The 16,429-nt window shown below is 41.3% G+C and overlaps 1 protein-coding gene across 3 annotated transcripts in view; it reads left to right on the top strand.

The window, feature by feature from the left end:
• Positions 1-16,429, top strand: part of TMTC1 (transmembrane O-mannosyltransferase targeting cadherins 1) — a 208,854-nt gene that overhangs the window by 15,624 nt on the left and 176,801 nt on the right. For 2 of the 3 annotated variants that reach the window (XM_089527817.1, XM_089527815.1), the window contains exons 3-5: positions 3,872-3,945; positions 6,144-6,320; positions 9,775-9,981. In XM_089527817.1, the coding sequence (XP_089383943.1) occupies positions 3,872-3,945; positions 6,144-6,320; positions 9,775-9,981 (458 nt within the window). The remainder of the gene's footprint in view (positions 1-3,871; positions 3,946-6,143; positions 6,321-9,774; positions 9,982-16,429) is intronic. The other variant, XM_089527816.1, reaches the window with a different exon arrangement.

The raw sequence follows: 16,429 nt of genomic DNA, 5'->3' as shown, positions 1-16,429 counted from the left end.
ATTCATTTGTTTTTTAGAAATTATATCTCCTTTTATATATGGTGCCCAAGGTGGTCAATAATATAATGCAGAACTGGGACAGACAGCAAAATATTGTAGAGTAGAGGTCTCCTGTACAGGGTTTCAGCCAGATTAGCCAAGTAAGGGGTGAAACAGACCACCCTTTGTGCTGCAGTCCAGGCAGCTTCAGAGCATGGTGTTTTGATTCCACATGGGAATGCCGGCTTCATTCACGCCTCCTGGCTGCCCACACATGGGCTGGCTTCTAGGCATTCTGGTGACGCAGCATTTAGACACTGCATGCTGCCGGAGTGCCATAAAGCCAGCTTCCAGCTGCGCCAGGGCCAAAAAGCTGGCTTTTGCCAGCACAAAAAGGAGTGGCTGTTTGCCACTTCTTTTTTTGGCTCGCAAAAAGGAAGATTGTGGCTGCAGCGTGCAGTTGCTGCGGCCCCAATCTGGCTTTATCAGGAGTTGTCTGTTTTGCTTCTAAGTTTTCTTTGAGAGTAGTGTGCTCCAAAGAGCACTGTAGTTTGATGTGGTTATGTAGATGAATAATGATAACCATGTAACTCCTATTACCTCTAGCCATGATAGCCAGTAGTGAAGGATCATAAGAATTCCAGCACAACAACACTCAGAGGACACATTTGTCCTAACAACAACAACAACAACAACAACAACAACAATAGGATTTATTTATATACCGCCCAATCACTGGGAATCCAAGCAGTTTACAACAGAGGGGATAATAGACGGTTCCCTGCCCTCAGGCTTATAATTTAAAAGACATGACACAAAAGGAGAAGGGAATGGTGGGGGGGGGGAGGGGATGAGGTCCAGCATTCTTCTCTCCCTCTGAGGCCTGGACCAAGGCAGATGGACCAGAGGGAGGGCTCTTCTTCAGGCTAGCCCTGATGGAGCTGGGCCAGCCTCTTCTCTCCCTCATAGGCCAAAGGATGACAGTTAAGGAGGGAGGAGCCTCTTTCTTCAGGCTAGCCCTGATGGAGCTGGGCCAGCCTATTCTCTCCCTCACAGGCCAAAGGATGACAGTTAAGGAGGGAGGAGCCTCTTTCTTCAGGCTAGCCCTGATGGAGCTGGGCCAACCTATTCTCTCCCTCACAGGCCAAAAGAACTATACCTGGTATACAGGATTCCACCCAATACTGGAAGCAACAGGGCTGCATATCTACACTGCAGAATTAGTCCAGTTTGACACCATTTTAAATGCCATGAAATTCTGGGATTTGTTGTTTTGTGAGATATTTAGCCTTCTCTCTCAGAGAGCTCTGGGTCCACAACAAACTACAAATCCCAGGATTCCATAGGATGGAGCCATGACAATTAAAGCAGTGTCAAATGGCCTTAATTATGCACTGTGGCAGTAGCCTAGGACAGATAAATCCATCTTTGTTTTCTGTGGCTCCTGAAACTTTCACTCCCTTCCCCATCCCAAGTAATCAAAACCAAGAGCTTCAACAAGTTACTTTTTGGGCCACAACTTTCAGAATCCTCTGGCCAGTGTAGTCAGCACCTGTAATGGCTGGAGATTCTAGGAAGTGTACTCTCTCCACACCTTGGTTTTCCAGCCAACCGACTTTTAGATAGTTGCAAGCCGACTAGGAAATTTCTGTCTAATTCAGAAGGGCAGTTTACAAGGGGTGACATTATTTATGAAATACTGCAAGTGACAATTTGATCTTTCCAGATACCCCTTTAAATCAATGTTATACGGGAGACAGGTGGGGTGGGGTGGAAGATGGTTGAATGCTCGCAATATAGAAAGCTCTGAGAGTGAAACAAGTGTCTTGTTGAGATCCTTTCAAGAAAGATTATTTCTTTAATAACAAAGAAAGCTTGAGCAGTCTAGATGCCTCCCAGGTTGTTGCAGGCCTTAATCAGCTAGTCTTTAAATAATTCATCCTTTTTGTTTAATGGGAGGTAGGGAGATAATTACAGTTGGAAAGGGAGGCTGCATTGTGTGGTGAATACAGACATGCCTTAAATTTTATTTTTAGTTGAAGGTAAGAATTATCAGAGACCAGAATTAATTAACTCTATTGTAAGTCAAGTTTCAGGAAGGGTGTTTTTAAAGTTCTTGATATTTAAGATGAGAGAAAATGTTGAAATAACATAAATAAATTATTAAGAAACTACCAGCTTTAGAGATTGGGAGAACTCTGTATCTTTTCTGGTGGCATTTAAAATTTATGTGTGAACTAGGAATTACCTAACCTTTTGCTAGTGAAATTTAAGGCCCATACAGGTATACTGTTTAAATGATGCGTGCGTCCTAAGAGTCTGGAAGCCACGCCATAGCAATGCTCCAGTACTAAGGACTCCAGACTCTTAGGGTGCATGCATCATTTAAAGAGCATACCTCCAAAGTGACCCGAAGCAGCTTTATTTTGGCCTGTCTGTATGGGCCCTTAGTTAGGAAATATTGCCCTATCTTGTGTAGAGGGACTATTTCACCTTTAGGACTATTTCACCTTGTAATTATTTGTTGTTTTTTAAAGAGTATTCTTCTAGTATCACAAAATACACAATTACAAATATCCAGTGGATTGTTTGTTAGCCTGAAAATTAGAACTAAGAAGTAACATATAATACAAATGATTTTTTTTTAATGTTCCGGGTGTTGTAGACATAACTAGGTCTTGTGATATAGTTACTTTATTTTTAAAGTTATTTTCTCTCTATGTGTGACAATTAATGTTCTTGCTATTGTTCCTTATTTTGGGTGGAAAGTTCCTGTTTACTTTACATGGGGATGTATTCTCCAACTTTTATTTTAAAACAAGGATGGGAAAATTGCTGCCTGTAGATGTTGTGTGGCCCACCCAGAAGTCCCTCACCCTAATCTTTTCAGGGGGGAAATGAGAACACGGGGGCATTTGCCCTGTTAACACCTTTCCTGTGAGGAGGTTTTTGACCCAAGGGAGCCTTTTTTCAAAATTCAGAGTGGCTTGTGGTTTACTTTCTAGTTTGGAAAAGTCCTTTCATGGGCCTAAAACAAACTATACCCTTATTGAAATGTTTTATATATACGTTGGAACTTTTGTATATGTTTTGAATGATGTTGCACTGTTATGCAGTGATTTTAATTGTTTTTTAAAAATTGTTGTGAAGTCTTGTTTTTTAAAAATGAACTGTGTCTGGGAGCCACTTTGGGTTCCGCTCTATTAGAAAGGTATCATAAAAATGAAATAAAATAAATAACTACATAAATAAGTGAATGAATAAAACCCTTCAGATGAATTTTTGTTGTTGTTGTTATCGTATGTAGAAAATCTAAGCAATGTATAACATGGTTCACCTGTATGGTAAAACTGTATGGTAAAAATGAGTACCCAGCTTGATGGGGGCAATTAGCTTACAGTTGTAAACTGCTTAGAGACTGCTTAGTGTGGTATGAAGTGGTATATAAATAAAGCTGCTATTGCTAAAACTGTAATATCATTCAGTGTCTTTTGGCAGGAATGTGGGAGAGGTGAGGATCCGGAAAAGAGACCACCACAGGCAAAGGTTATAATTATTCAATACACGAGAAGGATTTATTGACAGCCATGAGATTTACTGTACTTCTGTGTAGAACACATAGGAATTTGCTGAAGCTCAATCACTGAAGCATTATAATAGCTTCCCTAATTTAACTACTGTTGTATTGTACTGCTCAATTGCTTTATATTCCTTCTTTCACTGAAGTTTTGAAATAAGTTTCCTAACATTAGTTGAATTAATGAATTCATGTCCTACCTTAATTAATTAATTAATACAAGCGTATGAATTTATACAATTGATTAATATCCTGTTTTTCTCCCAACACAGGACCCAACAGTAACTTTTGTTTCTTTTCTCCATTCTTTCTTAGGTAACGGGTATAGTAGGCAGAGCAGACGTATTGGCTTGCCTCCTATTTCTTTTGGCTTTTCTCTCCTATAATAGGTATGGGTCTTCTTCCACCCCCTTACACTTAATAATTTCTACAATTTTCCAAGGGGACAAATAAACAGAATTGATGGCTTGTGGAATCTGCAATTTCTGCAGTGCCAATTTCTTCTTTTTCAACCCTGTTCCTTTTTTTCTTTCTTCCTCTTTTCATTGGACAGGAAGCAATAGATAAAACCAATTGCACAGCTGATTATATTACAGCACATCTGGTTACATTTGAGCAGTGTTCCATTAGCACTTGTTTTTGATGGTCTGCGTCAGTGTAGGCTGTGATATTTTTAATGTCTGGCATCTTAGGGTCTCAAACCAAAGGGAAGGGAGAAGAAAAGCCACTTTCAGGTTGTGGGGGTAATTTTGAGATGGCAGAAAGGCAAGGGGGATGGGTGCCCAGTTCTTCCTTACCTATTCAAATTAAACTGTTCCATCTTTCTGCCCTTTTTTTTGCAGAGTTTGAAATTAGTATTTGTGAGGACAAATCTATTTAGACTCTCATGGGGGTGGGTGGGGAGAGCAGGGGATGTGAATGGGGAACAGTTGGAGAGGAGAGAGAAGTAGCAGATGAAGAAATGGTTAACTCTTTGTGCTTCTCTATTTTATTTCTGCAGCTGTCCTATTCTCGGCAGCTTTTTCTTTCTGGTAGACAAACAGGATTGCCAGGTTTCATTACCTACATTTACAGAGTGTAGAAATGACAGTACTATTTTCAATCCAGGGATGCTTCCTATATGTCTCTTTTTGTGGTACAATCCCAGTGTGAGTGTGTGGGAAAGTGCCTTGTCTGTAGGTATATCCATAGAGCAAGGGCAGAACCCATATGTCATGCTAGTACAGGAGAGATGCCGGAAGAATCTTATGCTTAAGTCAGCCTTCTCCAGCCAGTATCTTCCACCATGCTGGCTTGTGAGAATGAGAATTGTCTTGCATGTGTGGACGATAGTGATTCAGGAAAGCCTGTGTAGTAGTAGTTTGAGTGTTGGACTATAACTCTGAAGACTAGGGTTCGATTCCCTGCTTGAAACCCACTGGGTGGCCTTGGGTAAGTCACATCCTCTCAGCCTCAAAGGAAAGCAATGACAAACCTCCTTTGAACAAATCTTTCCAAGAAAAACCCATGATAGATTCGCCTTAGGGATGCCATAAGTTGGAAATGGCTTGAAGGCACACAACAGCAGCAACAACAAAGCAATTCAAGAAAAGCTGCTTTCATTAAATTTAGAATGCCATTTGAGTTGCTGGAAAACCAGATGAGTATTGGATTCTGTATTAACCACAGAGATAAAACTAAGAATGGAATTGTTGTTGTACCTATAATGATAATTTAATTATATTATATAATTATATTTGTACTTCCTTGTATCTTGCCCTTTTCCCAGTGGAAGACTCAAGGTAGATTACAAAAAGTTAAGACACGTTGCTGCAAATTTACATCATAATAAAGTTAAAAATTTAATTAAACTGTCTAAACTTTAAATAGAATTTAAATGAGTTAAAAGCATGACTTTTGAAAAGAAAAATAACACAGGTAGACAGTGACGCACAGCCTGCATAGGCCTGCTGAAGGTCTTTCCTGTTTATGGAAGGATAGCAAAGAGAGTGCAAGTCTAATCTCTCTAGGAAAGACGTTCTGGAGCCTGGGAGCAGCTACCAAGAAGGCTCTTTCAGGTTATGTGCTCTCTGTAGTCACCCCATCTATTTGGATCAGCTGAAGTTTCAACTCTTTAAAGACATCTCCACATAGAGCATGTTAGAGTAATTCAGTCTTGGATTACGTGACTTGTCTGAAGCCATTTGAGTCTGTTGTTGGATCTATATAATATATAATGAAATATTCATCAGGAAGAATATCTGTAACTAGTGTAACTTGTGGAAGAGCCCTATGCACTGATGGCACAATATTAATGATTTTTCTTTCCTTCCTGATGCTTCTTAATTTTTCTTGATGTTTCTCCCCCCCCCCCCCTACTTTTACAATCACTTCTTTCTCCAGCTCATTTTCCCCTTCTTATCACCCTATTTGTTTAACAGAAGCAGTTATTTTAGTCTGCTGATGCAGGAGATCTTGTTAATGATGATCTGTGAATGGGTAGTGAGGGTTATAACTTGGAGGGATGAAATCTGCTTAATAGACAAATAGAAAGAAAATGTATTTAGTTTTAAATTACTATCCTTTGTGTTTTCCTTCTGTCTTGCAGGAGTGTGGATCAGCTTTATGTTGGGGAACATTTCCCTCCCACTGCCTCTGTCTCCTTTTTGCTGCTTAGTTTATTTCTTGGGACCTGTGCAATGCTGGTAAAGGAAACAGGGATCACCGTGTTTGGAGTCTGCTTGGTGTATGATGGCTTCCTGCTTTCTCAAAATAGACCCAAATTGTAAGTGAAGCATCATTTTAACAAAAGTCCCAGTCTTTTGGCTATATCTGTTTTGATTCCTCATGTACTTGTCCAGTAGCCTACCTTTTCACATGTTCCTGTCAGAGCTTGAAAAAGTTGTTCTTTGGACTATAATTCCTGAAAACTCCTAAAGTTTGAGGAATTGTGGGACTTGTAGCCCCAAAAATAATTTTTCCAAGGCCTGTTTTACTTACACGTGGCAACAGGGAGAGAAGAGCAAAATAAAAGCCTTTCAGTTTACAAAAAATTCCCTGTTGTTAAGAGACTGTTTTTGTTCATTACAAGTGAAGAACTGTCTGTTATTTCAAACCTTGAGCTCTGTTCTGCTCTGCTCTGAGGCTTGAGAGTGGCTTAATGCATCATCATCTATCTAAAACACACTGGGCAAAAGGTATCTACCAAAGGTGTCAGAATGTACTGGTAGAAATCTGAATGATAAGCAGTAGATTGGCAAAGAATTCTGATTTGTAGTTGTTCTATAACAGTATTACCATATATTACTCCCCTCAGCCCTTTATACTGCTTAAATAAATACATTTGGGATTAATCAGATGTGAAAAGATTATCGTCAGTGTTTAGTTCTGGTATTCAAAACAATTTGCTGGGCCCAGAATTTGGATAAAAACAATAAATTAGTATTTACTCTTGTTTACATTGTCAGTTTTTTTCCTCTAGACCAGAGTTCTCCTGTTATTAGTTATTGTCCATATTGTTATTGCTCCTTGTTGTCATCACTGTTGTCTTAATGTATCCTACATTAGTTGTGAGGATAAAATGACCCTGTACAACATCCTGAGTGCTTCAAATTAAAAGGCATACTGTATTTTTACTGCATTCTTAAGATGGCGCTCACAATATTTCCATGTACTATATATACTCATACTCACATCTAGAAATTTTAGTCAAAAAATTGTCCCAAAAAACCTGGGTCAGCTTATCTGTGGGTCATTAAAAAAGGAACCTTCCCCTTCTCTGATTAGAATAGCGAAAGGCAAGAGCTTCGTGTGTCCTGGGATGACCTAAGAGAAGGACTGGTCCCTTCTGCTCCCTTATCCACCCAGCCATTAGGGTGAGCACAAACAGTTATGCCTGCCTTTGGTGTCATTTTTGTTGGTTTCATCCTTTACATCTTTTGCTACATCCCCCTAAATTTTACCCTCAGCTTACCCAGGGGCCTTACCAAAGTCCATAATATTGGCCCCCCAAACCCAACCTCGACTTATACATGAAGTTGACTTATAGTTGAGCCTATACAGTAGATAGAATCGTACTCCAGAAATGTTAAGACCTAGTTGTATAACAGTAGCATGTATTTGAGATTGTTTAGTAAAAACCTTTTTTCTCAGTTGCTCTCTTCTCTACACAGACAGATGCTAAGTATCATGTTTTATTGTTTCGATAATATTATATCGTTGCCACATCTGGACAATAGAGCTTCCAGAAATCAGGTTGCGTGGCCCAGATGCGAGTCATCTTTATGTCCATAATAAATTGTAATCGAGCATGAGTGTTGCAGTTTATGGAGCTTGGTATTTTATGTGCATGCAACTATTTCTTTGGGGTGAAGTCTTGTTGAGATGGATTTCTCCACAGAAATAAAGCAGCTTGGTTACACTGATAATAGAACGTATGATCAATAATGAAATGCATCAACCACTGCAATACAAATAAGAGGAAGACGAAAGGAACATGTTGATCTTTGGAAAGGCGGTATATAAATAAAATTTTATTTATTATTATTATTATTATATCCAAGGCAAATTGAACAGCAGTAAAATGAAGAAAACAAGTTGTTAACAGAAACATATCTTGTAATAGCTTTGCCTGACATGCATGAACTTGGAATTTTCCTGCAGCTACAGACAGCTACCTGGAAGAGCACATATACATGTAACTGGGGCCAGTCTAGAGCATTATGTCCAGACTGGCCCTGGACTGACCACATGCACTGGACCTAATCCTGCATAATAATATAATATATATATAATAATATAGTTTATTTATATCCCGCTTTCCAAAACCTGATCAAAGCGGCGAACAACAGCATATAAAACATAATGCCACATCATTGTGCACACAGCCAGCAGGGCCAACACAGCCTCGGCCCTGTTGGTCCATCTCCTTGTCTGCAGTGCTGCGCTAGACATGATCAACAAGGAGCGAGATGCTTCATGCCCTTCTTGTTGATCACATGGACACCCCATTCTCACTTCTGCAGAAACAATGGTGTTAGCCAGCCTTAGACAGGGAGCTAGTTGGCTGGTGAGGCAAGCTGCAGTGGTGGCTCTGAAGCAGATTCATTCCCTCCCCTGTGCTGATCAGTGCAGGGTAAGGGAGATGGCATCATGTTTGCTATCTGGACAAATGAATTGGGCCAGCATGAACCCCATCCTGTTATCCAGACAGTCAAGAGAACCAGAGGCACTCCAGAGTTTATTGGAAATGTCTTGGAGAGGTGTCATCCACAGGGCAGCCATGTGTTGTGATTGACTCGAGGGTGGTTAACAACAAAGGCTATATTTCAGGGGAGGGAACTGGCAAAATCATCTCTGAGTATTCCTTGCCTATGAAAAATCTGTGAAATTCATGGGTTCGCCATAAGTCAACAGGTATCTTGAACGAACATAGTCATACAGGCAAGCCTGTTGGTTACTCCCACATAGAATAGTCCAGTTGTTGAATGTGTTGAGTCAAGACATAACTACATCCCATTGATTTAAGTGGTTCTACTCTAATCAAGACTGACTAAATAATGGAGCTGTTTTAATTGCCACTAAAAACAAATTGACCACGTGACTAAATCCTACACATTATTCAATTTGTTTTTAATAATGATTAAAATAACTGTATTACTTAGTTTGTTTTTAGTGATGCTATTAGCTGCCTTGACTGATATTCTCTTGCTGAAAAAGGGGAATAGAATTTGTTTGTTGTTATCTCTTATCCATGGCGATGCAGTGAATGAGACATCTCCAAAACAGCCTGTTCTCTACTGCTCAACTTAATTTCATGGCCATGATCTCTGTGATTAAATGTATCCCTTTGATGTCAAATCTTCCTCTCTTTCTACTGCCTTCCACCTTTCCTAGCATTATTGTCTTTTCTAATGATCCATGCCTTCTCATCGTGTGACCAAAGTACAACAGCCTAAATTTGATCATCGTGGCTTTCATGGATATTTCTGGGTTTATCTGCTCAAGGCCCCATTTGTTGGCTTGTTGGCCATTCACAGTATCTCAACACTCTTCTGCAGCACCACATCTCAAATGAGTTTATTTTCCTCTTATCTGCCTACTTCATTGTCCAGCTGTTGCACCCATACATGGTGATGGGCAATACAAGGGCAAGGACAATTCTAACTTTAATGTACAGTAAATAAATTCAGAGAAATCCATTCTCTGATGCAAGGGTTTTGATTTCTCCCCCTGCTTAGTAAAAACGGAGGGATGCCTTACAAGTTGCCTCGACAGCCTTCCACTTCACTGCCTGCTTCATTGCAGTTTCCTTCATCCAGCCGGGAGAATGGGAGGCATCGTGTGGCTCACAAAGGGACATGGAACTCCTGTCACCCTGCATCTCCGGAGGAGCGGCAGCACAGCAGCCTTTCTGTCTTAAGCAAAGCTGTAGTAGCTGTGCTCAGGTACAAGCTTCAGAACCCAAAATGCATGAACCTGTTTTATTGCAGTGTTGAAGGAAAAGAGGGATATGGTGGGAAGCTGCTTTGATTGCCTATCTAGTCCTGAGTGGGTAAGTTTTTTTGGTCCCCAGAAGCTGTCTGCAGAAAATGGTCAGGGGGCTGCATGGGTATATGGAAATGGGTGGCACACACTAATTTCTTTTCTGCCTGAGCGTGTGGGATTGGAAGATTTTGAATGTTGAAAATGAATGTTCAAAAATATGTTCTGCAGATAAATGTAGAGGTCTAAATGTTAGTTCTTGCTATACTAGAACTGCTGAATCAATGGGACTTGTATAAATGCTGACTCACCAAGTTCCTGTCACTTCCATGGACCTATTCTATTCATAGAGAGAAGAGTTGGAAGAGACCACAAGGGCCATCAAGTCCAACCCCCTGACGTGCGGGGATACACCTTTAAAGTACTCCTGACTGATGGTTATCTGGCCTCTGTTTAAAAACCTCCAAAGAAGGAGATTCCAGTATTCTCTGAGAGAGTGTGTTCCACTGTTGAACAGCTCTTACTGTCAAGAAGTTCTTCCTAATGTTTAGGTGGAATCTCTTCTTTAGTTTGAATTCATTGTTCTAGGTCCTATTATCTGGAGCTGCAGAAAATAAACTTGCTCCATCCTCAATATGACATCCTTTTAAATATTTAAACAGGGCTATTATATCACCTCTTAACCTTCTCTTCTCCAGGTTAAACATACCCAGTTCCCTAAGTCACTCCCAATAGGGCATGGTTTCCAGACCTTTCACCATTTTGGTTCCCTCCTCTAGACACACTGCATTCTGTTCTGTTTATTAATTTAATTTATATCCTGCCTTTCTCCATATACAGATTCAAAACAGGTACAGTAAAAAAATTATCTGTACGAAAGTTTAAAAAATTACACAACACTTAACACAAAATAAAATAAAGTTAGAACATGTTTTTTAAAAAAAATAAAAATGCAACCCCATTAAAAGCCTTTCTGCCATAAAAGTTATAAGCCAAAGGCCTGCTTGAATAAAAAGTTCTTTGCCTGCTAGCGGAAAGTGCCAACTGCTGAGGAATAGCAGTTGGATTTAGTTAATAGGTAGCAAATATTGTTTTGTTTTTTTAAATAATATTTATTAATTAAAAACAACAACAATCTTACATCTGTATATATACAATGAAGTTCTTAATATTTCTTTTTAATAATAATAATAGGTAGCAAATATTGTTTTAATATTTGTAAGCCACCTTGATTTAATTTTTGTATTGAGTATTTGTGTATTATGTATATTTTATGCTTTGTTGATGTACTGTGCTTTGAATTTTTTGGCTTTACGTGATACATAAATATTTGCAATAGATAATGGGAAACTTACATTTTAACAACTACAGGATCCAGACTCCCTCATTCAGCATGGCCACTGTGAGGTGTAGTTCAGAAAGGTAACTTTCCCAAGCTTTGCTTGTATTTTATCTACACTATTTAAAGGTGTGAGGATGTTTCTGAACTGCACATCTCACCAAGGCTAGTCATCATAATCAGTGGTAAGGAATGCTGGGAGTTGCAATTTATAAACATTTTGATGGCAACATGATTCTCATCCCAGTCTACACTAGCTTTCTCTCATAAGGCGACCTCTGGATGTCAAATTCTGCAGTGGCCATGCTGGCTGGGAGTGATGGGAGCTGTAGGCAGACATATCTGTAATGCATCAAATTGGTCTGCATGAGAGGTAGGCAGCTTGACATCTATCCTTTTTTTCTGAAACCAGAAGTGACTAGCGTTACTGATTTTTTTATTTAAAAAATCTGTACTAAAGTTCTCATTTAGCTATACTTTTTCTAAATATACTAGCTTTCAAAATAGATCTCTTATAAATATTTTAGTGCTCTTCTGTTGAGCTAAGAATTTCACTGAATTGGAAGGGTAAAAGTTAATTAAATCCCCATCTGTTGGTTCTAATTTTATTAGAATTTGAAAGGATGGAATTCATCAAGTCCCCATACTGGGGAGTGGAGTGGGATTCTGGGAGTTTGAAAAGTAGGTTTTTGAAATTCTGACTGAATGCTGTCGTTTGAATGGTGACTGTTTAGGATGCTTGTCCCACAGAGACGCAAGATATGTACGAGATTGATTAGAACTGTTTCTCTTCTGTATGTCATGGTCTTGTCCAGGGGTAGGCAACCTTTTTGAGCCGGGGGCCGGGTTGCTGTCCCTCAGACAACTGGGGGGCCGAAGCCGGGGGTGGAGCTTCCATCCTCCGGGGGCGGAGCTGTACACGGGGGTGGAGCTTCCACCCTGTGGGGCGGAGCTGCATGCCAGGGCGGAGCTTCCACTATCTGGAGGCAGGGCCACATGTCAGGGGTGGAGTTTCCACCCTCCGGGGGCGGAGCCGCATAATAATAACAATATTTGCAAGAAGCGACTAGGCAAGGCCACAAAACAGCAAAAAATGCATGCCACTGTCTGAACCCAGAAATGTGCAAGCAAGTCGATGTGGGGGGATCTTGCAAAGACAATACCAAGGGATAACAACAATAATAATAGCAGTATTTGCAAGGATGGAAGCTACTAGGCAAGGCCACAAAACAGCAAAAAATGCATGCCACTGTCTGAACCCAGAAATGTGCAAGCAAGTCGATGTGGGGGGATCTTGCAAAGACAATACCAAGGGATAACAACAATAATAATAGCAGTATTTGCAAGGATGGAAGCTACTAGGCAAGGCCACAAAACAGCAAAAAATGCATGCCACTGTCTGAACCCAGAAATGTGCAAGCAAGTCCATGTGGGGGGATCTTGCAAAGACAATACCAAGGGATAACAACAATAATAATAGCAGTATTTGCAAGGATGGAAGCTACTAGGCAAGGCCACAAAACAGCAAAAAATGCATGCCACTGTCTGAACCCAGAAATGTGCAAGCAAGTCCATGTGGGGGGATCTTGCAAAGACAATACCAAGGGATAACAACAATAATAATAGCAGTATTTGCAAGGATGGAAGCTACTAGGCAAGGCCACAAAACAGCAAAAAAATGCATGCCACTGTCTCAAAACACAAAGGCACAGGTAGTATAACCCCCCTCCCCCAATGAACAAACCTCTCACCTGGCTCAGTGGCTGTGGTTCTCTCTCTCTCTTCCCTCTCTTTCTCTCCCTTCCTCCCTCCCTCTCACTCCCACCCTCCCACCCTTTCTCTCTCTCCCTCTCTCCTCATAGAATCATAGAGTTGGAAGAGACCCCAAGGGCCATCCAGTCCAACCCCCCGCCATGCAGGAAATCAGAATCAAAGCATCCCCAAAGGAGCATGGGAGGGTTTTTTTTGCAAAGATAGTAAGGGAGTCACAAAGCATAGGAGGAACATAGAATCATAGAGTTGGAAGAGACCCCAAGGGCCATCCAGTCCAACCCCCTGCCATGCAGGAAATCAGAATCAAAGCATCCCCAAAGGAGCATGGGAGGGTTTTTTTTTTCAAAGATAGTAAGGGAGTCACAAAGCATAGGAGGAACATAGAATCATAGAGTTGGAAGAGACCTCAAGGGCCATCCAGTCCAACCCCCTGCCATGCAGGAAATCAGAATCAAAGCATCCCCAAAGGAGCATGGGAGGGTTTTTTTTTGCAAAGATAGTAAGGGAGTCACAAAGCATAGGAGGAACATAGAATCATAGAGTTGGAAGAGACCTCAAGGGCCATCCAGTCCAACCCCCTGCCATGCAGGAAATCAGAATCAAAGCATGCCCAAAGGAGCATGGGAGGTTTTTTTTTGCAAAGATAGTAAGGGAGTCACAAAGCATAGGAGGAACATAGAATCATAGAGTTGGAAGAGACCTCAAGGGCCATCCAGTCCAACCCCCTGCCATGCAGGAAATCAGAATCAAAGCATGCCCAAAGGAGCATGGGAGGGTTTTTTTTGCAAAGATAGTAAGGGAGTCACAAAGCATAGGAGGAACATAGAATCATAGAGTTGGAAGAGACCTCAAGGGCCATCCAGTCCAACCCCCTGCCATGCAGGAAATCAGAATCAAAGCATGCCCAAAGGAGCATGGGAGGGTTTTTTTTGCAAAGATAGTAAGGGAGTCACAAAGCATAGGAGGAACATAGAATCATAGAGTTGGAAGAGACCCCAAGGGCCATCCAGTCCAACCCCCCGCCATGCAGGAAATCAGAATCAAAGCATGCCCAAAGGAGCATGGGAGGGTTTTTTTTGCAAAGATAGTAAGGGAGTCACAAAGCATAGGAGGAACATAGAATCATAGAGTTGGAAGAGACCCCAAGGGCCATCCAGTCCAACCCCCCGCCATGCAGGAAATCAGAATCAAAGCATGCCCAAAGGAGCATGGGGGGGTTTGCAAAGATACCAAGGGAGAGTAAATCACAGTCACCAAGCAGAGGAAAATACATGCACCAACCAACCTCTTCAGTGGCTCGCTCCGGCTGGCTGGCTGGCTGGCTCTCTTACTTTCGCTTTCCTTTTCTCTGCCGCCTCCTCCTTTCCCTCCCCTCCACACTCTTTTATTCATAGAGGGAGGCGGAGAGAGGAGGGCAGAGCTAGGAAAACGGAGCCAGGAGGGCGAAGGGCAGAGAGAGAAGGGAGGAGGGCGGAGCCCATTCGGAGGGCTGGCGCGGCCCTGCAGCCCTGGAACAGTGCTGCAGCAAGCGCCCCGGGCTTCCTAGAGGGGCGCCGCCATTTTGAAAAAGAAAATGGCGGCCGGAGCGGCGCCAATCGGCGGCGCAATCGGCGGCAGGGGCGAGCGCGGGCCAGGCCTAGAGGCTTCGCGGGCCGCATCCGGCCCGCGGGCCGCACGTTGCCGATGCCTGGTCTTGTCAGTAAATGGCAGTCTTTCAAATAAATGGAAACGAGACATGGCTCTGTGACACTCCTGCTTTTCTTAGCTCTGTGGATGAAGTTTCAGGCCCTACTTCTCAGGGTTTTTGTGTATATTGTTTGCTAGGGTTCTTGCCTGTCAACTGGTAATGGAGTTGCAAATAAACCTTATTGTCTTTATCTCTTTGTAATTGCTTCTTAATAGGAATAGTGCCTCAAATGGATATGCTTTCCTCTTGCTGTTACTGTTTCTGTTACTGAGTGATCTTTTCTTTGATTAGTAGGTTAGTGACTGTTGCAATAATTATGGGCTCAGGATTCAGTATGTGGATATTGAGGAAGCATCAAGAAGAATAAAGACTCTCAAGATTAATTTAAGGGCTTTTGTTGCAAGTGTCGCAGGACAAAAAATGTGGCTGCAACAGGCAGGCACTTCTCTCAAAAATATTTTAATATGATGAATTTTCAGGCTGTATTGGTGCTAAAAACTCTATAGTTGGGTTACTTTAACAGTGGCCTGCTCTCATTCAGCTTCTCCCTTTCCCCTGAGATTGGAAAAGTTACTCCAGAAGTTGCCCACTAGCATACTGGGAAGTTCTGGGAGTTTATGTCTATAAAGAGTCATTTTTTCAAGCTCCACTTTCTCTATTAGAAAGTTTCTTCAGATTATCAGTGATTTTTAGGAGTGCAGTCTTGTGCAGTATTTTTTTTCCAAAACAAAAACCTCTTTTGACAAGAAAAGTGACTCCTGCTATCATCTACAAAGAAGGCATTTGAATGAAATGCAATCACAAACTAAAGAAAACAAGTTTGTGTATATGTCCCTGTATCAATCTACTGAAAAATAAACTATCTTCTATGTAATTGTTGTTGCTGTGTGTTTTCATTGTTTCTGATTTATGATGACTCTTAAGATGAACATATCACAGTATTTATTCAGAGTGGGTTTTCCTTTGCCTTCCTCTGAGGTTGAGAGTGTGTGACTTGCCCGAGGTCACCCAGTAGGTTTCCATGGCTGAGTGGGAATTTGAACCCTGGTCTGCAAGGTCATAGTCCATTGCTCAAACCACTATACTACACTAGCTCACAACAACATGATATACAATGCAGACATAATATTTTTATGTTGCTAGTGTGCTGGTTAACCAAATGGTCACATAATAAAGTTTAGCCTTTTGGCTTCCGGTATCCTCAGATTTCACAATCTGTTTCAAAAGGAGAATACTTCCTTTTAGGTCAAGGGTAGAAATCCATCAGCTCTTCAGATGTTGGGTTTCAAGTCCCATTAGCTTTAGCTAGGGCAGCCGATGGTGAGGAATGTTGGGAGTTGCAGTTCTAGCTACTCTTGGAGTGAGACACAATTCCTACTCCTGTTCTAGAAACAAAAGTGTATATTGTTTGGTCTGGTGATTTACACAAAGTTACTGTTGCTGCGTGTATGAAATGCCTAAAGTCTTCTGGTCATGACACAAATATCCACATGTCTGTAACCTTACAGACACAATGGAAAAGAAAAAATAGGTGGGAACAGGAAAGAGTAAATTCAGGTAATAATTCTTCATTTTTGCACAACATGTGTTTGTAGAGGCCAGAATAAAGAAT

This window comes from Sceloporus occidentalis, unplaced genomic scaffold (genome assembly GCF_023333645.1).
Source record: "Sceloporus occidentalis isolate IW3139 unplaced genomic scaffold, rSceOcc1.0.p SCAF_5, whole genome shotgun sequence".
NCBI classification, from domain to species: Eukaryota; Metazoa; Chordata; class Lepidosauria; order Squamata; family Phrynosomatidae; genus Sceloporus; species Sceloporus occidentalis.
Note: the sequence above shows the minus strand (reverse complement) of the source record. Positions and strands in the feature narration are given on the sequence as shown.